The 27622-nt window shown below is 45.1% G+C and overlaps 1 protein-coding gene across 9 annotated transcripts in view; it reads left to right on the top strand.

Annotated features, from left to right (window-relative positions):
* The window catches only part of HDAC4 (histone deacetylase 4), a 303006-nt gene that overhangs the window by 165737 nt on the left and 109647 nt on the right, over nucleotides 1-27622 (top strand). For 5 of the 9 annotated variants that reach the window (XM_072977437.2, XM_072977475.2, XM_072977489.2 and 2 more), the window contains 4 exons: nucleotides 11461-11577; nucleotides 11676-11874; nucleotides 19218-19456; nucleotides 27014-27268. In XM_072977437.2, coding sequence (XP_072833538.1) covers nucleotides 11461-11577; nucleotides 11676-11874; nucleotides 19218-19456; nucleotides 27014-27268 — 810 coding nt within the window. The remainder of the gene's footprint in view (nucleotides 1-11460; nucleotides 11578-11675; nucleotides 11875-19217; nucleotides 19457-27013; nucleotides 27269-27622) is intronic. The other 4 variants (XM_072977471.2, XM_078378962.1, XM_078378957.1 and 1 more) reach the window with 1 other exon arrangement.

Raw genomic sequence — 27622 nt, 5'->3', positions numbered from 1 at the left:
GGGTGGGCAACTTCCCTTGCATTGAGGGTTACATGTGGTTTTTGATGGGTTGGGTTGGGTTTACACACATACATGGTTTCTGTGTGTGCAGACACATGCACATTACACATTCTGTCCCAAATCCTACTGCAAACCAGTGGCTACGGTGGCACTTTAATTCCTCACTTATTAGTAATATAAAGTTTATCTTGGATAGTCAGGAAAACAATGATGCTGCAAATCACTATGATATGGAAGTATTATCTGTCCCTACCCCGATTCTAGTAAAAGTTGTGGATATCACTGGGTTTGTAGGGAGGTTAAAGCTTCCTTGCCACCAAAACAGTCTTCAGCAGCAACATTGCTGTGATGGGTGAGGAAAGCTTTAACCTTGTTTCCATCCCTTATTGTGAGTATAGAGGCAGAGTTAAAGCCCAACCTCCATCATAGTATGACTTTGAAGACCACCATTGTGAAGAAAAAGCTGTTTTCTTACTCCCATCCCAACAGGGTCAGCTAATTTTGCTGGGGTGGGAATGAAATTCAAATCTTATCCCCACTGCAGAGATAGAATAATAGAATTATGAAGTTGGAAGGGGCCTATAAAGCCATAGAGTACAACCCCCCCTCCCGCTCAGTAAGGTTCCCCTTGACATTTAGTCCAGTCGTGTCTGACTCTAGGGCGCGGTGCTCATCCCTGTCTCCAAGCCGTAGACCAAGCGTTTGTCTGTAGAGAGTTTCCGTGGTCACATGGCCAGCGTGACTAGACATAGAACACTATTACCTTCCCAACGAGGTGACACCTGTTTATCAACTCACATTTACATGCTTTCGAACTGCTAGGTTGTCAGGAGCTAGGACAAGCGATGGGAGCTCACTCCATTGTGTGGATTCGATCTTGCGACTGCTGGTCTTCTGACCTTGCAGCACAGAGGCTTCTGCGGTTTACCCGCAACGACATCACGTCCCTTCTCCCCTGCTCAGTGCTGTAATACAAATCAATGGATATCTGCCTACTGGAAAAGAAGGCATATTGTGATAAGTCTTTTTACACCCTTTCTTTCTCAGCACTTTCAACTGCTTGACTACTGGCAATTAGAGATGGGCATGAATTAAAAGTCAAATTGCAAAATTCATCTAAAATAGCTAATTTGTCAGAAATTCAGTGCTTTGTATTTGTGGGATGCAATAACTCCAACAAATATGAAGCAATTGATTTTCAATTTGTCACTTTGTTTTCCACTTTATTTACCCATTTCCATGATGTTTTTGCCCCGCCACCGGTCATTGCAGCCTGCTCCTGTCAATCAGGTGTTTCTAGGTCCATGGGAGGGACTTAGAGAATCCTGGATTGGCAGATCAGGCAGTCAAATGTGCAGCTCAAAGGGCCCTGTGGGAGTTGCTTGTTAAGAGTCTTTATAAGTGGGTTCCCTGCAGCCATTTTTCATGTCTGCTTAGAGTTTTGCTTTGGGTGGTTTTTGTTGTCTGTGTGCCAAGCAGCAACTCACAGTTGTAGTTTGGGAAACACAACTTTATTCCATAATTTCAAATAGTGTAACTTTGGGTGAGCTTTATTTAGATGTGTCTATTTTATTTCCAGTTATTATTGGAGGCATGTGTTAGGGTAGGGTGAGTGATCTCTCTCTCTCTCTCTCTCTCTCTCTCTCTCTCTGTGTGTGTGTGTGTGTGTGTGTGTGTTTATGTTTATTCAGTAGGTCCCCCCCAGTCTTTCTCCCCCTCCCATGGCAGCCTCTGGTTTAAGTGGGTTACCATTCCCCCCCCCCATTTCCAGTTATTGAGTGACTTTTATTTCATTCAGTTATTGAATTTGAGACTCTCTGTCTCTCTCTCTCTCTCTCTCTCTCTCTCTCTCTCTCTCTGTGTGTGTGTGTGTGTGTGTGTGTGTTGGGAACTGGATAGGTATTTTGAGGGTATTTGGGATAGTTTTTGTATCCCCCATCTTTTTTTAAAAAAATTAATTTTTTCCTTTCCAAAATTTACATATTAGGTTGCTTCTAGTTCTTCTTCATGGCCTCTGCGAACCACACCGTGGGTGATGCGTGCCTGTGCAGAGCCTCATCAGAAGATTCTAGAGGTTCTGCAGTAGCAAAAAACAAACAAAAAACACACACACATTAGAACAGACCCCTCCCCCTCCATATAAGTACCCTGGCGCCACGACTCCCCCTTCAATTTATTTCAAGTGCCACATTGAGAGCCTCGTACTACTTCTGTGAGTTAAAAGTGAAAGAGTTTTATTTTTGATTCCTAATTTTTTTCTTTTCTTCTCTCTTTGATTATTAGATATATTGATTATGAACTGTGTTTTATTCTTTTTTCTGCATGCTGCGGCCTCTGGTCGTCACACCCCCCCCTCCATGTTTTTATAATCAACATATTTTTTTTCTTTTACTAATCATTCCATTACGTCAAGGCCCCTTTGGGCCCGTTTAAGCACTGCGTGCTTTGTGACAATAAAATACCTCTTTTGGATGGCCACACTAAGTGTCTTTTTGTTTGGGCGAGGCACATCAAACCTCCTCTTGCTCACATTGCCAAAACTTTAAATGAGGAGTCCTTCGTCCCCACCTCTCCAGACTCAAACTCTGTCTTTGGAAACAGTTATTACAACCTACCAAAATGATGGCTCAGCCTCTTTGTAAGACCACTTCCCAAGCCAAGGCCATGGAGAAAACCATTGCCGAATCTCTAAACAATGGCTTTCAGCCACAGCATCACACTCCAATGCTCCTTTGACACCATCTAGAACAGGGGTCTCAAACATGCGGCCCGGGGGCCATTTGCAGCCCGTCGGATGATAGTTTGTGGCCCCCACCTTGCCTGTCCCCCCGAAGTGCCCACGCGTCCTCTGCTGTCAAAAGTTAAAAAAAAAAGCCTCGCCTCGCTCACCAGCTCTCTCCCAAGACAGCGCCTCTTGCACCCTCCATCCGGAACTGCAGCCTGCCAGCCAGCCTTCCTATCTGCCAGCTGGCAGGCTGCAGTTCCAGATGAAGGGTGCAAGAGGTGCTGTCTTGGGGGAGAGACGGCGAGTGAGGCACGCTGCCAGCCCTTTTCCCCAAGCACCCGAGCCACCACTGAGTGATGCCTGATGCTTGCTCCCAGTCTGTCCTCAAAGAGCGCCTCCAACAGCTCCACCAGCAGCAGCTGCCACCACCAACGCTTCTTCCAGGGAAACTCTCTGGCTCTCTTTCTCTCTCGGCACCCAAAGCACTTAATTCTGGAAGTCCATCACCACTGATTCCTGGGTCCTGTCCATCGTCCAAAGCAGATACCACATTCATTTCCACCACCTCCCTCCATCATCACATGTTGTGACACTATCGTCTCAAATCCTACAAGAAAAAATAGAAAATTTACTTTTCAAAGATGCCATAGTACCAATGCAAGACAGCAGAGGTTTTTTCTCTCATTATTTTACCGTCCCCAAAAAGGATGGCGGTCTTCATCCCATTTTAGACCTCAGAGGATACTACCAATATATCATCACCACCAAATTTTGCATGGTTACCCTCAAATTGGTTCTACCCCTCCTCAGAAAAAATGACTGGTTCACAGTCATAGATCTCCAAGATGCATACTTCCACATCTTCATACACCCTTCCCACAGACAGTTTCTTCATTTCCAACTTGGGTCCTGGGCCTATCAATTCAAAAGACTCCCTTTTGGACTTGCCACAGCTCCCAGAGTCTTCACCAAATGCATGGCCCCAGTAGCTGCTTACCTCAGACTATAAAAAATCCTCATTTTCTCATACATCGACAACTGGTTCCTAGTAGCTCATTCCCGTCGCAGAGCACGATGAAACACTCATTTCACCGTATCCCTCCTTCGTGATCCTGGTCTTACAGTAAACATGCAAAAATCCAAATTAAGATCTACAAAAATTGTCCTATATATAGGAGCTCGCATAGACTCTACCCGAGCCCGCACATTTCTCCCTGCAGACAAGCAACACAATCTCATGTTTTTCCTTCAGACCTTCACCCCCCACTCTAGTACCTGCCTTACTCGTTCAGTGGGTATTAGGCACCGTGGCATTTATAACCTTGGTGGCACAACACGTACCTCTCAAAATGAGGTCTCTTCAATCATGGTTTCTTGCCCTCTTCAACCCACTAACTGACCCTCCTCACACCCTGATGAGAGTCACTCCGGAACTTGCCTTCCAACTGACATGATAGTGCTTTCTTCCAAACCTTTCAGTAGGACGCCCTTTCCTGCAACCACGTCCTCAAATGCAGGTCATGACTGATGCCAGCCTTAAAGCCTGGGGAGCAGACAATGGATCACTCAAGATCCATGCCAAATGGTCACACAGAGAACAATCTCTCCACATCATCGTTTAGTCGTTTAGTTGTGTCCGACTCTTCGTGACCCCATGGACCAGAGCACGCCAGGCCCTCCTATCTTCCACTGCCTCCCGTAGTTGGGTCAATTTCATGTTGGTTGCTTCACAGACACTGTCCAGCCATCCTATCCTCTGTCGTCCCCTTCTCCTCTTGCTGTCACATTTTCCTAACATCAAGGTCTTTTCCAAGGAGTCTTCTCTTCTCATGAGATGGCCAAAGTACTGGAGCCTCAGTTTCAGGATCTGTCCTTCCAGTGAGCACTCGGGGTTGATTTCCTTTAGAATTGATAGGTTTGTTCTCCTTGCTGTCCAGGGGACTCTCAAGAGCCTCCTCCAGCACCACAATTCAAAGGCATCAATTCTTCAGCAGTCTGCTTTCTTTATGGTCCAGCTCTCACTTCCATACATCACGACAGGAAAAACCATAGCTTTGACTATTCGGACTTTTGTTGGCAAGCTGATGTTTCTGCTTTTTAAGATGCTGTCAAGGTTTGTCATCACTTTCCTCCCAAGAAGCAGTGGTCTTTTAATTTCGTGGCTGCTGTCTCCATCTGCAGTGATCATGGAGCCCAAGAAAATAAAATCTGTCACTACCTCCATATCTTCCCCTTCTATTTGCCAGGAGGTGATGGGACCAGTGGCCATGATCTTAGTTTTTTTGATGTTGAGTTTCAGGCCATTTTTTGCACTCTCCTCTTTCACCCTCATTACAAGGTTCTTTAATTCCTCTCTCCACATAAATGACCTCAAATTACTGGCAGTTTTAAAGGTATGCAAGGCCTTCAGAAATGTCCTGGCTGGCAAAATGGTACAGATTGCCATCAACAACACTACAGCCATGTACTAGATCGTCAAACAGGGCGGCACCCACTCCCCAAGCGTCCTCTATTTAGCAGTTGACCTATGGGAATAGTGTCTTCTCACATCACATCTGCCTTAGTGCTAAGTATCGCCGGTCAAGACGACGACCTGGCAGATCTCCTCAGCCAGACAAACTGGCAAGCTCATGAGTGGGTACTGGATCAGACAGTCTTCCTCCGCCTTTGCAAGCGGTGGGCCGAAGCAACTCTAGACCTCTTTGCCTCCTGCAAGAATCGGAAGTGCAAATGCTATTGCTCCCATGCGGGAGTTGGCAAAGACTCCGAGGGAGATGTGTTCATCGGTCGTTGGCCCAGGACTCTTACTTACCTCTTCCCACCATTTCTGCTCCTCCACAAAGTAGTTGTCCGCCTACAAGACGAAGCCAATGCAATTCTCATACCCCCTTGGTGGCCTAGGCAACCTTGGTTTCCAATTCTACACAACCTATCATCAGACATCCCCCACCTCCCCACCTGCCACACCTTCTCGCGCAGAACAACTCAGAGGTACTTCGCCCAGACTTACCTGCTCTGCACCTGGCAGCGTGGAGCATTCTACCTCCTTGGTGTATGTCCTCCGTCAAGCGAAATTACATTCAACCAGAAAGGCCTACCTATATAAATAGAGAGAATTTCAGTCTTTTACTGCAGCTGCTTCACTATCTGCTGTCAACCCATTTCTCTCCACTGTCCTCTGATTTTTACTCCATCTTATGTCTAGAGGCCTCTCCCTTTCATCTCTAAGGATTTACCTCTCAGCAATAATCTCCTACCAACCACCAAATTCTCCAGCAGCTTGTTTTTTCAGACATCCCATGCTGAAACGCTTTTTAAAGGGTTTATCATACTCTTATCCAGAGGCTCGTCCACCCTCCCTGCAGTGCTCTTTAACCCTTGTCCTGTGATGGCTTACTAAACCCCCTTTTGAACCATTAGCTTCAACAGATCTTTGGCTGCTTACTTTCAAAACAGTTTGTCTCATAGCATTCACATCCGCTCGCCGAGCCAGTGATTTAGCAGCATTGCAGCATGACTACCTTTACCCGCAATTTTTTCCTGACAAGGTCAAATTATTTCTCAATATTTCTTTTCTCCCTAAAGTTGTATCTCAATTTCATCTTTTCCAACCACTAGTCCTTCCCTCCTCCTTTCTATCGCCATCTTCAGCTCAAGAAAGAATCCTCCACACTTTGGACGTCAGGAGAGCCCTCACCTTTTATTTAGAGCGCACGCAAACCTTCATGGGTTTCACTGTGCCTTTTTGTCAGTCATCAGCTTCCCACGAAAGGTCTTCAGGTGATCTCTCAGATGATTTCTTGCTGGGTTGCTTGTACTATTAACCTTGCGTACCAGCTTGTTTGACAGCCGGTCCCTCAGGTGATTAGTCCTCATTCCACCAGCATTCCTTCGCGGTGTACCTCTTCTGGACGTTTGTGCTCCAACCACATGGGCACAGCCATCTACCTTTATCCGGCATTATAGACTGGATGTCCGACAGAAGTCCAATGCAGCACTTGGATGTGCAGTTTTGGCTTCCACTTTGGCATGACACCCTGCCTCTGGGTAAGACAGCTTGTTAGTCACTCACAGTATGATTCACAGAGGCCACGAAGAAGAACGTCAGGTTACCCACCTGTAATTGCAGTTCTTCGAGTGGACCTCTGTGATTCACTCATCCCACCCAACCTCCCCACTGTCACGCCATGCAGATTTTCTTCTCGTGGCAGTTGATGTAACTGAAGGGAGAGTTGTGGTGCCAAGGTACTTATATGAAAGAGGAGAGGTCTATTCTAATGTGTTTTTGCTACCGCAGAAGCTCTAGAATCTTCCGACGAGGCTCCGCACAGGTACGGATCACTCACAGTGAAGAAAATGGCATGACAGTGGGGAGGCCGGGGTGGGATGTGTGAATCACAGTGGTCCACTCGAAGAACAATTACAGGTGGATAACTTGTCATTCTGGGTTAGAATGGGTCATTTGGGGTTTTTCCCCCAACTTTTCCCCCACCGTCCTTTTTTCCAATCTGAGAACCCTCTCATCTTTTAAAAAATACTCTTTTCTTGCAACCCTCCCTGGGATCTGCCCAATCCTTTTTCTATTATTTATGAGTAAGTCCTCTCCTCTCCCCTCCCTTTTATTTCTGCATCTAAGAGTGCCTGCACTTTAGGGCTAGGCTTTAGTGCACCTGAAAATGAGTGGCACTGGCAGTCAGGACAGAGGGGAAGAGGCCCATCAGTAGATTAGGGACCACTGTTCCTTTTTAAGAATCTGGTGGTCTTCTTCCTCCAGTGGGCTTACAAGTGGAGGTGGAAGTGCAGCTTCCTCAGATGGCTGAAGAAGAGCATCTGCTTTTCCTTGAGGCACCAGAGGAGTTATTGGTTTCAGAAATCTGCAATCCTCCGAGTCCTCTGAACTGGAAGTGAAGGGCATATTTCACCAGTACCACCACCCCTGTCCCCAGACTCCTCTTGTAGTAGCATGCCCCAGTCCTCCCAGACCAGCAAAATGTAGTCTTCCCAGGCCAGCAGTAGACGGGACAGTCAGTGGGTCATTGTAGTTCCAAACACAGCAGAGGCTCCCTATGGGACCATTTCACCACTGTCAACATTGACCCATGCATGGTTCACTGCAATGCCTTCCTTGTCATGGTCTGCAGGGGCTCCAACCCCAGACATGTGGAACAGGCACCACCCAAGGCTGCTATCTATGGAAGGATGCTTGCTGCCATCTGGGGAGAGGAAGAGACCAACACATAGGGGACAAGTGGGAAAGCTGAAGGAGTCACCAACAGTGAAAAGGACAGCCATGGGCACCTCTCAGTCAGGCCCACTGGTGACAGCCAGAGGACCTGAAGGGTAGCAGCTGGACATTGGTGCCAGGGCCGCAGGGGGTAGGCACTTGTCCTACCACCAGGCTACAGGGCTGTTTTGCTGCAGGCATGGCACTTGGAGGCTCAGGTGACAGGGAGGAATATTGCTGATGAATTTCTGGTAGTGCTGCACAAGTGGGCAGTAGAGGGTGATGTCATCCATGGGCACATGGCCACGGATGCTTGATGAAACATGTTGGCAGCGTTGAATGCAGCAGGGTTTGAGGTACTGTGTACATGATGCACAAGTTACTCTTTGATGTGAATGATGCCATTGGCCTGGGGAGCAATATAAAACCTGATTGGGATGCAGACACACAGGAAACGTGGGCACTCCTGAAGAACTACTGCTACCTGGTAATCCATTTTTCACACAGCTTCAGTGCTGTCCACCAAATGCATGAGAAGCAGGAGAAATTGAGCCAGGAGGAATATGTTCTCCTGTAGGACCTGCCAACCCTGGGGAACTCCACTTACATGATGGTCTCACATTTGGTGGAGCAGAAGACCTTTTTGGAAGACATCATGTCCTCACCCTTTCTGCCCTGTGGAAGAGAGATAGGCATCAGTGCCACAGATGGCTTAATCTCTCATACAGGTCCTCAAGCCCTTCCAGGAGACAACAGATGTTATTGGCAATCATCCCTCTTATTCACATGCTTGACTGGGCTCTGGAGTCTTCCCTTGGTCAGGGATCCTCCCTACTTCTGCAGACCAGGGTGTTAGTGTTGAGGTTGTGGGCAGGCATGCAGTAGTGATTCCATCCTCTCTCCAGAGACAGCTTACTGCTGTGGGCCTGTCTCTCTCCCATCTATTTAACCCAAGGGAACAAACCTGCTTCTTTGCAATCTCTGCCACCGAGGGGAACAAGCCTACCTCTCTGCCAGTGACCTTTGTAACTCAGGGGAACAAACTTACATCTCTGCAACCTCTGCAATGCAGGGGAAGAAGACATCCTGCCTGCAGCTGCCTCTGAAACCCTTGAGAACAAACCTGCATCTCTTCAACCCAGGGGACGAAATCTACTTGACTATCATCTAGCTCCGACACCCAGAGAAACAAACCTACATCTCTGTAATCTTTGAAACTCAGGAACAAACATACCTTTAAGCATCCTCTGTAATCCAGGGGAAGAAGAAACCTACCTCTCTGCAACCCCTCTAACTCTAACATGTGCTCGCTCAGGGGCATGTCATGCTTGTGCAGGGGGTGTGTCGTGCTCATGCAGGAGCGTGTCATGTTCGCTCAGGGGGCATGTTGCGCTCACACATATGCGCTCTCTCGCGGGGGTGCCCCTGCCCCCCCACGCATGGGCTCACCTCCCAACTGGTCCACAATCCCACTAAATACACAACTGTTTATATAAGAAATCATAACACAGTGAAACACTGGCTGTGAAAACCTGATGCTTCATGTAAGGCAAACTTTAACTTCTGGTCCATTCCTCCCTTGTAAGCAAACCATTTCTGCCACCATTTTTGGGGTTGGATATGTATGCTAGCTTGGGAACATACACACTCATCAAAGAATTGAGATGTACCAAACATTATGATTTTCATTGCACTAAGCAATAGGTTTTTCAGCTACATACAAATCCAATAGTATTTATGAATCACAAGGTTTGTAGGACAAAGTTTGAAACAGCTCTGGTCAGTTGATGCTTGGGAAAGCCAGGATAAACCAGAATAATTTAAATAAACACCTGATGTATCACAGAATTGGGGGCTTGTTACAGAAGATGGGCAGAATTACATCACTGCGGGAAGGGCCATTGCAGTGTTGCTAGGTTTGTTTGGCTCTCCTCCTTACAGTCCTTCTGCCAGCAGGTGAAAACCTTAGTTTTAAGTTGGCTTTTAACTTCTAAACCTTGTAAGATTGTGATTTTTTAATTAGTATTTTTAATATATATTTTACATCTCTGTTAATTTTTTTAACTAATGGCATTTAAAATATTTCTTTAATTTCATTCTATTTTAACAATTTCTTAATTTATTTTGTTTTATATGTGTATTTTTAAATTGTTGTATGCTACTTTTGTTTCTTTGTTGGAAGAAAGGCAGGATATAAATAAAATATATCAAAATAAATACATTGGTTCTGGAAAGAACTTTATAGCTTGGAGCAAAGATAGCACCACCCTCTGCAGCAGATCATAGTGGTTTAACAGGTTTTTATAGAGATAGATGATCTTTCAGGTTACTTAACATATGTCTTAAAATACTAAAACAGCTGGTTCCTCTTATATGATCTTTTAAAATTTACTTATTTACTATAGAACCTCATGCTCTAATTTCAACCACAGAGCAATGCAGAAGAAAACATACTTTCTTTTCTCTCTTTGATCCAAGCACAGGGTTGTTGTGAGGCTCAAAGAGGAAAAAAGATGGGGAGAGGATCTTGTGGTGCTGACAGGTAGTTTGCATAGAAATATTGTAGTAGTGATAACACGTGAGTACAATATATAGATATACAGACCACATCTGTACTAGTGTTTATTTTTTCCACTTATGGTTGAAAGAAACTGTAAAGCTGTAGCATGTAACAGTTACCTTTGCAAAGAAAAAATTAAATTATCCTTGGCCGCTCTTCCATTACCTGTACTTAATTTTAATTTTCTGTAAACATGGATGATTATCCATGTTCACAGGATCATTCATTACCCTAGAAAAGAAAAAGTTGTAGTTGGTTATTTCTTCTCTCACCCTATTTTTGGTAGAAGCAACTTGCAGTTCTGAGAAGGCAGCTGAAATTGTGGAATTTTTTCTCACCCCCACCCCTTCACCCAATAGTGTAGGCTTCCAGTAGTGCTGAATCTGTCTGTGTTCTGTTCATAGTTTGCCTAGAATACCCCAATGGGAATAATATCAAATCATGACGTAGAGTCATTTTTCAGGGTATTGCTGATGGCTGCCCACAAGTATCATTATAAATCTGGTTTTTTTTATTATACAACATCTATAGCCATGTCAATACATGACGAGCCATTAGAACAATAAAATTATGCCCCTAGATGTGTTATCCTAATTGACCTTAGGATAGCATCACCTTTCTTATCAATTAGGGATAAGGGTGGGAATGAGGCTGTGTTGTGATACAGCATCATTCCCATTGGGGCATTTAATTTAAAATGAATATGAAATCCTGCCATGCTGCTCTGACACTGATTGTAAGTGGCAGCAATGACTTTATTGCCAAACAAACAAGCAAACAAACAACAATAACAAAAAGAAACCCACCCTCCCAGTATGCGTTCTCAGCAAGCCTGTACTCTTGTGGAAAAGATTGGATTCGATACTAATAACTCATAATTAGACATAAGTGTTTGTTTCTTGTGTAATTGTTATCCTGTTTTCTAAGGCAGCAGTTTTGGTTTGCTTTCAGACCACCTTGGCTCATAGACTTGTGAATCGTGAAGGGTCAGTAACACAACTTCCATTGTACACATCTCCCTCCTTGCCCAATATAACATTAGGACTGCCTGCAACTGCTCCATCCAGTGTAAGTGATGTTTCATGTAAAGTTTGGGGTTGGGTGGGATTTGTGGTTACATTAACTCTATTCATAAGAGCAGCTTATTATTGGTGATGTGCTTGCAGGCTGGATCAGGACAGCAGGATGCTGAAAGACTTGCTATTCCGTCATTACAACAACGAATCTCCATATTTCCTGGGACTCACATCACTCCTTATTTGAGTAGCACTGCTGTGGAAAGGGATGGAGGAAATGCACACAACCCTCTTCTTCAACACATGGTCTTACTGGAACAACCAACTGCACAAAACCCATTAGTCCCAGGTGAGAATAACTAGAGTTATAACCAAAAGCTGGTTGATTGTTCATGATTGCACTGAAAATGCTTAGTTTGGATGCACGTTCTTAAATTATTAAGTCAAGATGGACATGAAGCATGAGCTTCTGTTGCCCACTTCACCTGCCCCTTCGTCTCTCTTTTCTCAATGTGCTCAAAATGAAGTTGTGACAAACCCAGACCTACTGGGATCTATCACACAGTTACTAAGCTGCCACCAACCATTCCCTATAATAAGTCACACAGACCAGGGATGGATTTTTAATCAACAAAAAGAATAAAGTTTATTTTAAATACACACAGGGAAAAATAAGCAATCAGGTGAATAAAATAAAGTAACGTGGCTTATTTTCACACACACCAGCATACAGTTTGGTTCACCTAGAACCTTTAACTTAAAGCACAGACCCTGAACCCATCAGTTCTGGCTAACCAACAGACCCCTGAACCTATCAGGTTGGTACTCTGACACACAGAAGTACCCCGTCTGACACACAGACTTCCACAACAGCTTCTTCTTCCCAGCTGCTGCTTCGTCACAACCCAGTGTCTCTCAGCATCTCTCAGTGTGTCTGTCTCAGCATCTCCTCTTCACCACACAGGCATCACATATTTATACAGTACAGCCCCTCCTCCTGATGTCCCGCCTTCCACTCCCCATAGGATGGAACTTTCCCTCCAAACCCATGACAGACAGGTAACATCAGTGCTGTTATGTAACACCTCCCCTCTTTATAAGTTGTTTTGTAGGGGGAAAGCTAAGGTGCTTTTCACCAAAAAACAACCTGTATAAAACATACAACAACAGTTATACATACCCTATAATACTTACATATACTTACACTCCAGGTTAAACATAGCAAATAGGCATTTCAAACATTTACCATATGCATTACATCAATTTTACCTTTATTAATACAAACCAATTTAAAACCAGGTACATTTTAACTTTTTGTCTTCATTATATACATATAGTCCATGTTCTTTCGCCGTCTTCAGTCTTCAGGTCTTCTTGATAAGGCGTCAGCAACACAGTTCACTGACCCTCTGACCACCTTCACTTCAAAGTCATAGTCCTGTAAGTTCAAAGCCCACCTCATAAGTTTGCTATTGTGGGTTTTCATCGTCTTTAACCATTGCAATGGTGAATGGTCAGTACACAGAATAAAATGTCTTCCCCAGATGTAAGGCTTGGCCTTCTGGATCGCGTAGACTATGGCCAAACACTCCTTCTCCACGGTTGCCAAATGTCTCTCCCCTTTTTGGAGTTTCCTACTCAGGTAGGACACTGGATGCTGGTCACCATTCTCATCCTCCTGGCACAGAACTGCTCCTACCCCGCTGTTAGACGCGTCGGTGTAGATGATAAACTCCCGGTCGAAGTCTGGAGCACGCAGGACAGGATAGTTGATTAACGCCTCCTTCAACCTCTGGAACGCCGCCTCGCAGTCGCTGGTCCACGGGATGCGGTCATCAGTCTTCTTCCTCGTCAGATCGGTCAGCGGAGCCGCAATCTCGCTAAACCTCGGGATGAACTTTCTGTAGTAGCCCACCAACCCAAGAAATGATTTGACTTTTTTCTTGGTGTTGGGTCTAGGCCAATCTCGAACAGCTTCTATTTTGGCCTCCAGGGGTTTTATCATTCCTCCCCCTACCATGTGACCCAAGTATTTTATTTCTGGGCTACCCAGCTGACACTTGCTGGCCTTTACTGTTAGCCCTGCTGCACTTAACCTCTGCAGCACTAACTCCAGGTGTATCAGGTGATCTTCCCAGGTATTACTGAAGATCCCTATGTCATCAATGTAGGCCACTGTAAAGTCACTGAGCCCTGCCAAGGTCTGGTCCATCAGCCTTTGGAATGTGGCTGGTGCATTTCTGAGACCAAAGCTCAGGACTCGAAACTCATAGAGACCAAAAGGGCTGCAAAAGGCAGTTTTTTCTTGATCCCTGGGATCAATTCTTAATTGCCAATATCCCTTTACCAGGTCCAATGATGAGATGAACCGACAACCCCCTATGGTTTCAATCAGGTTGTCTAGCCTGGGCATTGGGTAGGCATCAGGAGTGGTTACACGGTTTAATTTCCTGTAATCGACACAAAACCTAATGCTCCCATCAGGCTTGTCCACAAGGACTATCGGAGAGGACCAAGGACTAGAAGAGGGGACGATTATATTCTCCCTCAGCATCTCGTCCAGCTCCTTCCGCACCTTGTCCCTATAGGGTCCCGTTACTCGGTATGGGGATACTGCCTGCGGGGGTGCATCCCTTGTGTGGATCCGATGCATCACTCCCTTCACTATCCCCGGCTTGTTGGAAAACACCTGTTGATATTTACTAAGCAGCATTTTTAGTTCTTGCTGCTGGTCTTGGGTGAGTGCAGGATTGATTTTTACCTCCTCTGGGTTGTATCTTACTTCCCCTCTACCCTCCCAGAAGGGTAACTCAGCTTCCTCGCTCTCAGCTGCTTTTATCGCGAATAAAACCCTCTGTTCCCCTCTGTAGTAGGGTTTTAGGGCATTCACATGAACCACCCTCCTTGCTTGGTTCTCCTCCTGCTCTATTAGGTAGTTCAGGTCTGACATCTTGGAAATGACCCTATATGGTCCTGCCCATTTGAGCTGCAGTTTATTCTCTCTGCAGGGCCTAAGCCAAAGCACTTCCTCCCCTGGGTCAAAGTGCCTCTCTCTAGCTTTGTGGTCATACCATGTTTTCTGTCTGACCTTCTGAGCTTGCAGGTTTTCTGCTGCCAGCTCTAGATTTCTCTTTAGGTCATTCATCAAGGTGTCTATGTAAGTCACAACGTCTTGTGGGTCATCCTGGGTGATCTGCTCCCAATCTTGCTTGATCAAATCAAGGGGCTCTTTCACCCCTAAGTGTGCAGCAAACATGTCAGAGTGACCCCTTTGTAAGATCATGGGGCGATACTTTTCAGGTACCACCAGCTGACTTCTGATCCCATCTCCCCCTTTTGAGATATTCCTCAGGGTTTCTCTATATAAAATCCCCTTTTTCTCCAGAAATCTCACTGGGGTTTCAGGTGTTAGCTGGGCGTCAGTCACCTGTTCAAAACACTTTTGGAGAGTGGCGTCTGCCTTTTGCTCCTGTCCAAATCTGCTGTCTGTGGTTAAGGTTTTCACCACAGCTTCTGAACTCCCCTCTGCTTCCGCCTCTGGCTCATCATTACCCCCCTGAACTGTCCCCGTGGTGGCTTGTGAGCGTGTAATCACTAGCACCCTTTTCACATGTTCAGCCAGGTCATTTCCCACGAGCACGGCTGCTGGCAGAGTAGATGAAATCGCTATCCGCCAATCTCCCCTCCAGCCTTGAAAGTTGACAGGTACCTCTGCTACTGGCAGAGAGATTACCTGCCCCTCAATACCTGCTACCTTTATGCTCTCATTTGGGATTATAAACTCCCGGGGAATGATATCGGGATGGCACAGGGTTACCTGGGAACAAGTGTCCCGCAGCCCCCTATACTGACGGTCAAGTATTCCTACGTCCACCCCGGCTGTCTCAAACAACTGAGAATCTGTTTTTATCAGCAAGCAGCGCTTTACCTCCACAAGAGGACCATTTTCCTCAGCCTGCTCAGCATAGGTAGCTGTTCCAGACTGAGTAGCCATGGCAACAGGCTCCCTCTGTGACACTGAGCCTTGCTCTTGCTGGACACAGAACACAGCTTTTGGCTTGGTCCCACTAGAATTCTGAGGCACCATTCCTTTTAGCTGCTTCAATTTCTCACACTCTGAGATCAGATGACCCTTTCCCTGACAGAAATAGCATTTTCTGGTGTATTTTGATTCTCTCTCCTCTTGTTTGGGTTTTCCCTCCAAATTCTGAGGGCTTGGTTTCATGCCTGAGGGCTTCCCTTCACCATGGGCCCCTCCCCCTTGCTGGCTTTTCCCTGGTCCCTGAGAGTACTTGCTGTAGGTTTCTTTGGGTTTACCTACAGATTTCCCCTCACCCAAGGGCTTTCTTATTTGGGAGATAAAATCCGCGATTTCTGCGGCTGCTGCCACAGATTTCGGTTTCCTTTCCCTCACCTGGAATTTCAATTCCCCATGCAGAACTGAATAGAACTGTTCCAGGGCTATCAAGTCTTTAAGCTGTTCATAGGTCTCTGTTCCCTCCTGCGACAGCCATTTCTCAAGCAGCCTCACCAATTGGGCCCCCACTTGGGTAAAAGTCTGTTCTGGCTTCTTGGTGAGGGACCTGAACCTTTGTCTCAGCTGCTCTGCATTTATCCCATGTCTTGCAAACACCAGTTTTTTAAACTCTGCGAAATCTTTCATCCGTTCCTCAGGCATCTCGGCATAAACCTCAGCCAGGCTACCACTGATTAAAGACCGCATGATGGTCATCTTCTCAGTTTCCCTCACTGAGAAGTCCACAAACGCTCTTTCCACTAAGGAAAAGAACACCTCGGGACAATCTCCCTTGTGGTACACAGGGAATTTCTTCAGGTCAGCCTTAGACAGTTGGCCCCCCTCAGAATCCCTATTATTATTATTGTTCTGGTTCATCAGTTCCAATCTCTTTAATTCAAACGCCATTCTCTCTCTCTCTAATTCAAATTGCCGCTGTTTCTCTCTTTCCCTTTCCTCCATTTCCCTCACCCTCAGTTCATGCTGTTGGGCTATGAGTATTTTTCTGAGTTCTGGGTCTTGCTCTCCTGTGCTGTCACCTTGCACTGAGCCAAATTCATCCTCAGAACCTTGGTCAATCTGGGGGTCTTTCACTTCACTCATGTCTGCTATCTTGCTTCGAGTCAAGGGCATAATCCCCCCTCAGAACAGGCGGCTTTAAAAAGTCAAGCCTCAAAATAAAACGACCACTTTTTTCCTTCTTGCCTCAGAACCAGCTCTCCCTAGAGATTGCTGCTGTTCTTCAGCACTACTTGCAACAGTATCGAGTCAGAGCCTACCCCCCTCTGCTGGGCCTCTCAGCTGGCAAGCTAGCTCGCTGTTGCTACCCAGTTTTGCCTCAGCGTTTTCCCGCCAAAATCAGGCTGCCTCAGAGCACCTTAATCTAAGTCTCCCCAGTTGGCACGTTCTTCTACTAGTGCACCTCCCCGTGAGGTACACCTAGAAGATTACCTACGCGCCTCAGACTGTCCCTGACTGGACCCCCCTTGCTCTGGGCACACCTGCCAAGGCTTTGCTGGACCACTGGACAACTGGACCAGTCGTATCCCACACGCTGGACACCAATCAATGTGACAAACCCAGACCTACTGGGATCTATCACACAGTTACTAAGCTGCCACCAACCATTCCCTATAATAAGTCACACAGACCAGGGATGGATTTTTAATCAACAAAAAGAATAAAGTTTATTTTAAATACACACAGGGAAAAATAAGCAATCAGGTGAATAAAATAAAGTAACGTGGCTTATTTTCACACACACCAGCATACAGTTTGGTTCACCTAGAACCTTTAACTTAAAGCACAGACCCTGAACCCATCAGTTCTGGCTAACCAACAGACCCCTGAACCTATCAGGTTGGTACTCTGACACACAGAAGTACCCTGTCTGACACACAGACTTCCACAACAGCTTCTTCTTCCCAGCTGCTGCTTCGTCACAACCCAGTGTCTCTCAGCATCTCTCAGTGTGTCTGTCTCAGCATCTCCTCTTCACCACACAGGCATCACATATTTATACAGTACAGCCCCTCCTCCTGATGTCCCGCCTTCCACTCCCCATAGGATGGAACTTTCCCTCCAAACCCATGACAGACAGGTAACATCAGTGCTGTTATGTAACAGAAGTCTTCCTGGTTTAATCAACTGTCTTTTCCTATTGTGTCCAAACTGGAAAATGGATGACTACCAACATCATAATAGAACAGGTAATGATTTTAGTTGATTTCAGATTCTTATTTGTTAAAATTCAGTTAACCCTACTCTTCTAATTCAGACATAACTAGGGTTAATTAATCTAGGGAAACATCAGTTACAGCACATTGAGTTGGGAGAAGAGAATGGACAAAATGAAGGTGGAGCATTTGGGCAGAAATCTTGCGCACAGTTGAGTTAATGTTCTGATTGGCTAATACTAAGAAGATTGTTGTATAGCTGCAGTGAGCAACCAAGCCACCCACCATTTTAATCCCCTCTCCCCATGCTCCTGAAATGACATCACACTAGAGTGACATAAAATTGGGATTGGGGGGGGGGGTCAGATGGAAACCAGAACTTGTTGCAGCCATGCAGCACTCCTCTCCACACCCACTTGATGTATGCAGCATAGCAGCATTTTCTGAGAAGCCTCCGTGCTGATACTGGGCTTCCTTACTGATCATATAACTAGGATAAGTTGGGTTCTAATTCTATAAAGGATGGGAAAATGTTTTCTTTCAATTATATCCAATTATGCATAATTTTATAAATTGCTTTCATGTTCACATATTAATGAAAATAGTTGAATTTCACTCTGGAAGTCACCATGCAGAGACGAAGAATAAAACCTGTCAGGACATACTGAACACTTAACAACACTGTGATAACTACCAAGATGACTGAGGACTATGCTGAATCCTAACTCCTCCAGTCCTAGAGATGTTTGAAATTATTTAGGGCTTCATTGACCTGGGCTTAATGTTGTGCTGGCACAGTAGCTATGACTCTGGTGTGAAAAATGTTTGGATCTGAAGTAACTCAGCTCCTCCCCTATTCCTCTTATTCCCTGCACCCTTTTGACTGTTCTGCAGGCAGATCTAGTTGTGCCTTCAGATCTGAGATTAGCCACCATCAGAACAGTTGTGCTGGCATAAGAGGCTTCTATCCATTACAAATCTGTCACAACAGAGGGTGTGCGTGTGATTTTTTTAAAAATTTTATTCATTCATTCAATCATTCATTCATTCATTCATTCATTCATTCATTCATTCATTCATTCATTCATTCATTCATTCGCATTTGAGCTGTACTGTTAGTTTGTCTTTGCTAAGTCCAACAGCAATGGGTCATTGATGACTAGAAACAAAACTCTCATTTTCTACAGGATAACTCTCACCCATCACATATTTAGCTCATCTGTTCCCAGTCAGACACCAAATTGTTTCATTGTTTCATTCTTGACCTTCCATATTTGATAATTTATTATTTATTAATTGTTGTAGGAACTTTGAATTTTAAAAACCTATATTCTTTATTTTACAGCGGTTTTGTTTTTGAAACGTTTCAGCAACACAAATGACGTGGTGGCTGGCTTCACAATGCACATTACTGTTGCTGTGAGAGTTACTCAGAACCCTTTCTCCCTTCCTCTTCTTTTCCTCCTCTTTCTCCACTATTTTCCTTCATATTATCTTCAGACTGGTATCTTTCAGGACTAGGGGCACTCCCCCTCCATGCGCAGTCCCTGGTGGGTGCAGATCGGCTCTCTCCCTCAATACACAAACTGCGGCAACATCGCCCTCTGGGGCGCACACAGTCTGCTCCTCTTCCCCAGAATACACAGGCCCTCCAGCAATTAGTGATCCAACAACAGCATCAGCAGTTCCTGGAAAAACATAAACAGCAATTTCAGCAGCAACAGCTGCACATTAACAAGGTAGGTATGCCAATTTCTGCTTCTTGCTAATGCAATTTTAATGGACTCGTTTAGAAATGTCTTTCCTCTAAATGCTTATAATTTTATAGTGTCTATTTGTCTTCATCCTTGGATTGCTTACTGTTAGGATATTATCAAATACAGGGAAAAATGAGATACACTGGAAATGTATACAGAATATGACTTCCTAAACCCAAGTAGCTGGAAATGATAGGGAATCCATTCAGAATCAACTATCTGAATTTGAGAGGCATGTTTCTGTAATTCATTCAACATAATGTTTTTCTGTATAAAAAGAAAAGTCCTGAATACTTGATTGGCACCTGGAATATTGAGGTCTGTTCCTAGCTAAAAGCCTAGGGTGCTCATTTTAGCCTATTTTTCTCTGTCCTTCCTTTTGAAAGCCTTCTGTATGTTACATATTGATATGAAGTGCGAGGTGACTGGAAGAACTACGTGACTGTTTAATTTTATATAAGTGTGAGAACATTTTGAGAGAGCAGTGTGATAAATTTACTTCTAAATCCATGTGTGGTAACACTTTGTTTTAGTAGATATGAGTATAATAACACAAAAGACAGAATTCTTTATTATATTTGTGTGAGATGTATGTGTACATGTGTTTGGATGTATGTAGTGCACTCATACTCTTACTGCTTAGTTTAGTCTTTTAAAAATATTGTTGTTTTCTGCCATCAGGTTCAATCTAACTTACGGTGACTCTAGTGAGATATTTAAGGAACGGGTTACTAGTCCCACCGACACACCAACCTAGCGCGTTTTTATAGCTGAGTGGGGATTTGAATCCAGGTCTCATAAGTCCTAGTTTATCACTATCGAATATACCACACTGGCTTTAATAGAGACCCAGAGTTTTGACTGAACACAGTTTTTAGAAATGTAAACCAGGCTTTCTTTAAAAGGCCATTCATTTTTCTTAGAGTGACATAATATTCAAGTGTTTCTCTTCAGCTATGGCATTCCTCCCTAGTTACTACCCTTCTCTTCTCTCTGTGTTTGATAGTTGCAGTATGAAAAGAAAAATGTAGTCATGAAGCTTGACTTTCAAAGTGCAATGGTTTCAATTTAAGGTGGATAAATGGTTAATTCTGTGATTAAAGCAATAGCCATCACTGCGAGTTATATTACCCTTAAAGCTTTGGCTTCTTATGTGCATTTTTTCCCTAGTGAGATAAAGAGGGAGGGAGAGCACTTTGTTTATAGAACAGAGCAAAGACAAGATGATTACACAAGCCACTGACGTCATTCTTGTACTTCTGGAAGTATGCCACTACTATACATGTGCCAGACCTGGACTTCATTCAAACTAGCATACTGATTTAGTTCAGAGCTGTTATTTCCATGGAGATTTCACTTGCTGCTCACAAACATTCTTTGTAGAACAAGATCTACAACTGAAGTTATTGTAAGCCATAGGTGATGCAATCCATTTGAAAGTAAATAGCTTATTGTAGTTTATTTGTGGCCGTTATAAAAATTGCCGTTACAAGTATTGCAAAGTATTGAAAGTACTTCATTTGTTCATTCTTATAACCTACAGTGAGACCTGTATATGATATTTAATATTTTTAGGCAAAACTTTTTTCTGTAGATTGAAAACAGAAGTGTAATGATAATGTATTATATATATGTATAATATAGCATGACATATCAGTTTCAGGTTTAACTGGGCAGTAAGCAGTGTTTCAGTCTGTAGAATAATAAAATAATACCATTGCTAAGCAGACTAGTTTGCCGTATTGCAGAAACGTTACAGCTAAGCTGTCATTGATTTGTTAAGCTACTAGGTGTGTATATTAGGTTCCTGCCCATGTTGATTAAGTTGAAAAGGACAGAGAACTTGTACAAAATTGAGATAGATGTTCATTGTGGGGTAGAATAGGAGAATATCTAAAAGATCTTAGGGCTCTCCAGTTGAATAGTCTTGTTGTGAAATACAGAAAATAAGCCAGGGTCTTATTCTCTGCAGTGCCCTGGCCAGAGGAAAGAGCTGGTCATCTGCTTTTTGCCATACTTCAACACACTTTTATGATGAGCAGTGCAGTTACTGGATCAGCGAGATCAGATGATACAACAGCCAGAGGAGGGTAGCATGCAGTCTCATAGATCTTCTGACGGTAATCTGCCTGCTAGGTGTGAGCAGATTGTCCTATAGAGATAGACCACATTGGTCTGCATCTTCCCATCTCTGCTGAACAATTTTCTTATTTGAATATTCTGTCACTTGATTGTTTGTTGGTTTAACTGCCTGCCTTTTTGCTACCTACCTATTTAATTCATGTCAAAGGAGGACAATGGACTATGAAAGGCTTAATGGAGACAGCTTGCCAGTGTATTTGTTTAGTTAGCTATATTCACTTAATTTTTGAAATGAGTGAGCAACCTTTTTGGTTTCCTCAGCATCCCTACTGCCTTGCTGACTTTCACAAGTAATCCTTGCAGGCAATGTTTTGAATTTAAAAAAAGTATTACAGTGGTGCCTCGCTTGACGACATTAATTCGTTCCAACAAAATCGCTGTAGAGCGAAACATCGTCAAGCGAAATAAAAAAGCCCATTGAAACACATTGAAAACCATTCAGTGTGTTCCAATGGGCTGAATACCTGCTCGTCCATCGAAGATCCTCCATATGGCGGCCATTTTCAGTGCCTGTAAAGCGAGGAATCTGTCCTAGAAAACAGTGGGGGGCCATTTTGAGCAGCTGGCGGCCATTTTGAAAACCAGATGATCAGCTGTTTTGATCGTCGTAATGCGAAGAATTGGTTCCCGAAGCAGGGAACTGATTGTCGCAAAGCGAAAAGAAACCTTTAAAACATTGTTTTGCGATCCCAATTGTGATCGCAAAAACATCGTCCTGAAGCAGATTTGTCGTTATACGGGGTAATTGTTAAGCGGGGCACGACTGTACACGAGAGAAAAGGCAATTCTATAGCACATGTGGAGTGGGCTGACTGTATTTTTTCTTCTGTAATTTCCTGTAGATCAGTTGTGCAGAATGGGGGGAAAACAGTCCAAAGTGAAAGAGTGAGATAAACTAAATAAATAAAATCTGAAATAAAGTACAGTGGGGTCTTGACTTGAGAACTTAATCTGTATTGGAAGGCGGTTCTCAAGTCAAAAAGTCTGTAGGTCAAGTCTCCATTGACCTACAGTGCATTGAAAACCGATTAATCCCGTAACAGGCCGTTTTTGTTCCATTTTGGTTTTTTTCTGGTCTGTAAGTCAATTCTCAGGCTGCAAGTCAAACCTAAATTTTGTGGCCAGAGAAGTCTGTAACTCAAAAAGTCTGTAAGTCAAGCCGTCTGTAAGTCAAGGGTCCACTGTAGTGGAATCTGAGACTTACTATTAATTGGAGAGGGAAAAAATAAATAAAATAGCAGGAATGAAGGAGGAAAACCTAAGAAGTCTTTGATTTTCTTAAAACTGTCCTTGAGCCAAGATTCTGTCCTAAGGAAACAATAAATTTGTAAAGAAAGAAAACAAGAAACAAATACTTATCACACACACACAAACACAAAAAGAGGAGCACAACCTCTGAGGAAGAAGACCTTGTAGATTAATGAGCTGTGTGAAGAATCAGTAGAGGACTCAACCCTGGAAAATCCAGTCCATTCTAATATAACTAAAAGCAAAATGAAATCAGCATAACAACAAAGCTCTTTCTGTGTGTTTTGGAATACAAAACGTATACTGTATGAAATATGCCTTTATGAGATACGTTTCAGCACATGCAGATCATTTGAAGTGTGGGGATGGGGATTATGTATACAGTGGTGCCTCACATAACGATGTTAATTGGTTCCAAACAAAACATCGTTATGTGAAAACATCGTTATGTGAAGCACCATTTCCCATAGGAATGCATTGGAAACCGGTTAATCCGTTCCAATAGGAATGGATTATCCGGTTTTCTCCTTCCCCCCGTGGCTTGGATCTGACCCACGGCGGCTAACTCAGCCATGGCTTGACTCCCTAGAGTCCGGCCATGGCTGGGGTAGCCGCCGTGGCTCGGATCCAAGCCGCGGGGGGAGGGTGGTGGGATTGGAATGCCTTTCAGGCATCCCGGGCTTGGATCCCACCCGCCGCCGATTAGGGTAACCGGCGGCGGGTGGGATCCAAACCCGGGATGCCTGAAAGGCATCCCAATCAGACCACCCTCTCAGCCTGCCCCCACAGCTTGGATCCAAGCCGTGGGGGGTCGCTGGGAGCGGACACCCCCCCACCCTGCAGCCGCCGCTTGAAGCCTCCCCGCGCTGCTTTCCCCAGCCATTCTCGGACGTCCAGGCGTCCGAGAACGGCTCGGGTAGGCGGCCCGGGCAGGCTTGAAGCGGCGGTTGCAGGGTGGGGGGGGTGTCCGGAAGGTTTCCAGGCTTTCACCTGGAAACCTTCCGGATACCCCCCCCCTCTGTCCCCGCTGCTGGTAGCCTGCCCGGGCCGCCTACCCGAGCCGTTCTCGGACTTCCAGGCGTCCGAGAACGGCTCGGGTAGGCGGCCCGGGCAGGCTTGAAGCGGCAGCTGCAGGGTGGGGGGGTGTCCGGAAGGTTTCCAGGCTTTCACCTGGAAACCTTCCGGATACCCCCCCCTCTGTCCCCGCTGCTGGTAGCCTGCCCGGGCCGCCTACCCGAGCCGTTCTCGGACTTCCAGGCGTCCGAGAACGGCTCGGGTAGGTGGCCCGGGCAGGCTTCAAGCGGCGGCTGCAGGGTGGGGGGGTGTCCGGAAGGTTTCCAGGCTTTCACCTGGAAACCTTCCGGATACCCCCCCTCTGTCCCCGCTGCTGGTAGCCTGCCCGGGCCGCCTACCTGAGCCGTTCTCGGACTTCCAGGCGTCCGAGAACGGCTCGGGTAGGCGGCCCGGGCAGGCTTCAAGCGGCGGCTGCAGGGTGGGGGGGTGTCCGGAAGGTTTCCAGGCTTTCACCTGGAAACCTTCCGGATACCCCCCCCCTCTGTCCCCGCTGCTGGTAGCCTGCCCGGGCCGCCTACCCGAGCCGTTCTCGGACTTCCAGGCGTCCGAGAACGGCTCGGGTAGGCGGCCCGGGCAGGCTTCAAGCGGCGGCTGCAGGGTGGGGGGGTGTCCGGAAGGTTTCCAGGCTTTCACCTGGAAACCTTCCGGATACCCCCCCTCTGTCCCCGCTGCTGGTAGCCTGCCCGGGCCGCCTACCCGAGCCGTTCTCGGACTTCCAGGCGTCCGAGAACGGCTCGGGTAGGCGGCCCGGGCAGGCTTCAAGCGGCGGCTGCAGGGTGGGGGGGTGTCCGGAAGGTTTCCAGGCTTTCACCTGGAAACCTTCCGGATACCCCCCCCTCTGTCCCCGCTGCTGGTAGCCTGCCCGGGCCGCCTACCCGAGCCGTTCTCGGACTTCCAGGCGTCCGAGAACGGCTCGGGTAGGCGGCCCGGGCAGGCTACCAGCTGGGGCTGGCTGACGCTTTGGAGGGGCCGCGGGGAGAGGCCTCCCCACGGCCCCTCCGAAGCGCCGGCCAGCCAGCCGGCATTCTCGGGGCGGGCGCTTCGGAGCGGCCGCGGGAGAGGTCTCCCCGCGGCCGCTCCAAAGCGCCCGCCCGGAGAATGCCTGCGAGTTTCCTCCATAGACAGCCTCGCTATACGAGGCAGTAGTTTCCCCCAGAAACCCCCTCGCTATGCGAATTCATCGTTAAACGAGGCATTCGCTAAGCGAGGCACCACTGTATTTGTAAAAGATTGCAGAAACTAAGAGGAGATCCAGTAAAGGAGAATTGAGCTGACATAAACAGATGACAAAAATGCAAACTGAGACCAAAGCCCTAGAACAGGAAAAATCTGCAAAAAGCTATACAAAATTAATCAATAAAAGAGAAGAAGAGTTGAGCTGTTCTTCAAGAACCCAGTTACTTTTAATCCATTCATAATCTTAATTTTTGGCATCTGATTAGTCTATGTTCCCTTACAACTATACATGCAATTCCATCTTTATATGCCAAGTTAAGAAGCAAAAATGCCGCATACAACTTTTCTGTATTGTCTCTAGACAAAATGCTTTAAGGTGAGTAATCAAGAGTCTTATTGAGGTGTACTGTTGGCATACAGTGACTGAAAATACTTAACTTTGCAGCTTGTCCACATATTTCCTTTGTCTCAAAGCACAATCTGGTCCTAGTTATCACAGCAAACATTTGTTTCTTGCTGTGAGATTTTTCACAACAGCAAGATCAAGGCTTTTATTTTCTGTAAGTGACAGCATTAGGAGAAATCTGAAATTTTGTACAGAATATATTCTCAAAGGCTTTCACAGTCGGGATCCAATGGTTATTTTTTGGGGCTGTTTGGCCGTGTTCCTAAGGTTTTTCTTCCTAACGTTTTACCAGTCTCTGTGGCTGGTATTTTCAGAGGACAGGAGTTAGAACTCACTCTGAATTCTAAAAATCAGCTGAACATGCCCTGAAAGAAGGTGGACATGAAATTCTGTTTCAGAACACCGAAGTACTGGACAACACCAGCAATCATTATGTTAACCTACACAGGGAAGCTATTGAAATCCACAGACACCAGCAGAACTTCAACAAAAAAGAAGAAAGTCTAAAACTCAACAAAGCCTGGCTCTCAGCACTGAAAAATCCAGCCTGCAAAAGGTCAACAAACTCTACCCAGCCACAAGGACCAGTGATCATTGCACACAAAAGACCATCCAACAACACCCATCAATCACAGTCACAGATCATCTCTCCCCCTTACCACAACAATACACCCACAACAAAAAACATCCTGATCACCATAATCACCCAATCTCTTGAAAAGGACAAAAAACCTGATCCCGCAGCTACAAATACTCAACTATCATACACCAGAACACTAAGTTCTAACTCCTGTCCTCTGATGATGCCAGCCACAGAGATTGGTGAAACATTAGGAAAAACAACCTTCAGAACATGACCAAACAGCCTGAAAAAATCTGCAATAACCATTTGTACAGAATGTTTTTATTTTGTGCAAAATATGTTTTTCTGCAAAATAGACCTTTCCCCCCCCCCCACACACACATGTTTTGTCAGCTAAAATCTCCTAATACTTTGAATAACTCCTTGCTTATAACCTCATGGGGAAATGGGGGGGAGCCATCTTTTAATTTTTTTTCCATCTGTAAAAGTGAAATAAATGATTTCTAATTCTAGTCTCTAATAATCACCATGTACCTTCCCCTTTTTGAAAAGTTCTCCCTATCTAAGCATTATGTATGCTTGAAACTGGACTAACTATTTTTAGTTGGAGCAGCTTGCAATAAAGCATGTTTCTTGTTTTGCAGAGTAATTTGTGTGTGTATTTTGATGTATGGTGAATAGAAGGAATATAGAAAGCATAAGCCAGTATGCAGCTTCTTTGGTGAAAAATTAATAGCTTAAGGAGTTTAATGTTTGTTAAAATAATAGAACTGAAATATAAGATTTATTTCGTGGAATAGTTCTTTTATTTTCTTTCATTCTTCACATTTGCAAATGGTTTCCATGATAAAACTCTCTTTGATTCTTGAGTGCTACAGTTTTGGTGCTAAACTTTGGGAAATATTTTCAGATGATACCAAAATCAAATGAGTCTTCCCGCCAGCATGAAAGCCATCCTGAAGAGACTGAGGAAGAATTACGAGAACACCAGGCATTTTTAGAAGATCCATACATTGACAGGATATCAAACTCAAAGGAGGTTCAAGGGTTGGCCAGCATGGTTCAGGTGAAGCAAGAACCCACAGAAAGTGATGAAGATGGGGAATCGCAACAGGAACTAGAGCCAGGGCAGAGGCAAGCTGAACAGGAGCTGTTATTTAGACAGGTAAACTAGAATGCAATAAATGGAAGTATGTTTTTACTGTTCTAATTTTCTAGAAGCTTGTGTGTTTGTCTTTCCTTTTGCTTGAGGCAGAATATGAAACATGCAACCTATCTTTCCTTTAATATTTGAAATCAAGGTGCTTTTGCCCAGCTAGTTTGAACAGAAGCTGGAACACCAAGGAATGGGTGTCCATTGGCTTCATTCTTGTGACACTAGCTTGGATTATGCAGTTTCCACGATAAAAATAGCAGTTTCTGTTCACCAAAGAAGTACAGTGGGGTCTTGACTTGAGAACTTAATCTGTATTGGAAGGCGGTTCTCAAGTCAAAAAGTCTGTAGGTCAAGTCTCCATTG

Source organism: Pogona vitticeps, chromosome 1, assembly GCF_051106095.1.
Source record: "Pogona vitticeps strain Pit_001003342236 chromosome 1, PviZW2.1, whole genome shotgun sequence".
Lineage (NCBI taxonomy): Eukaryota > Metazoa > Chordata > Lepidosauria > Squamata > Agamidae > Pogona > Pogona vitticeps.
The sequence above is the reverse complement of the archived record's forward strand: the minus strand, read 5'-3'. Positions and strand labels throughout refer to the sequence as shown.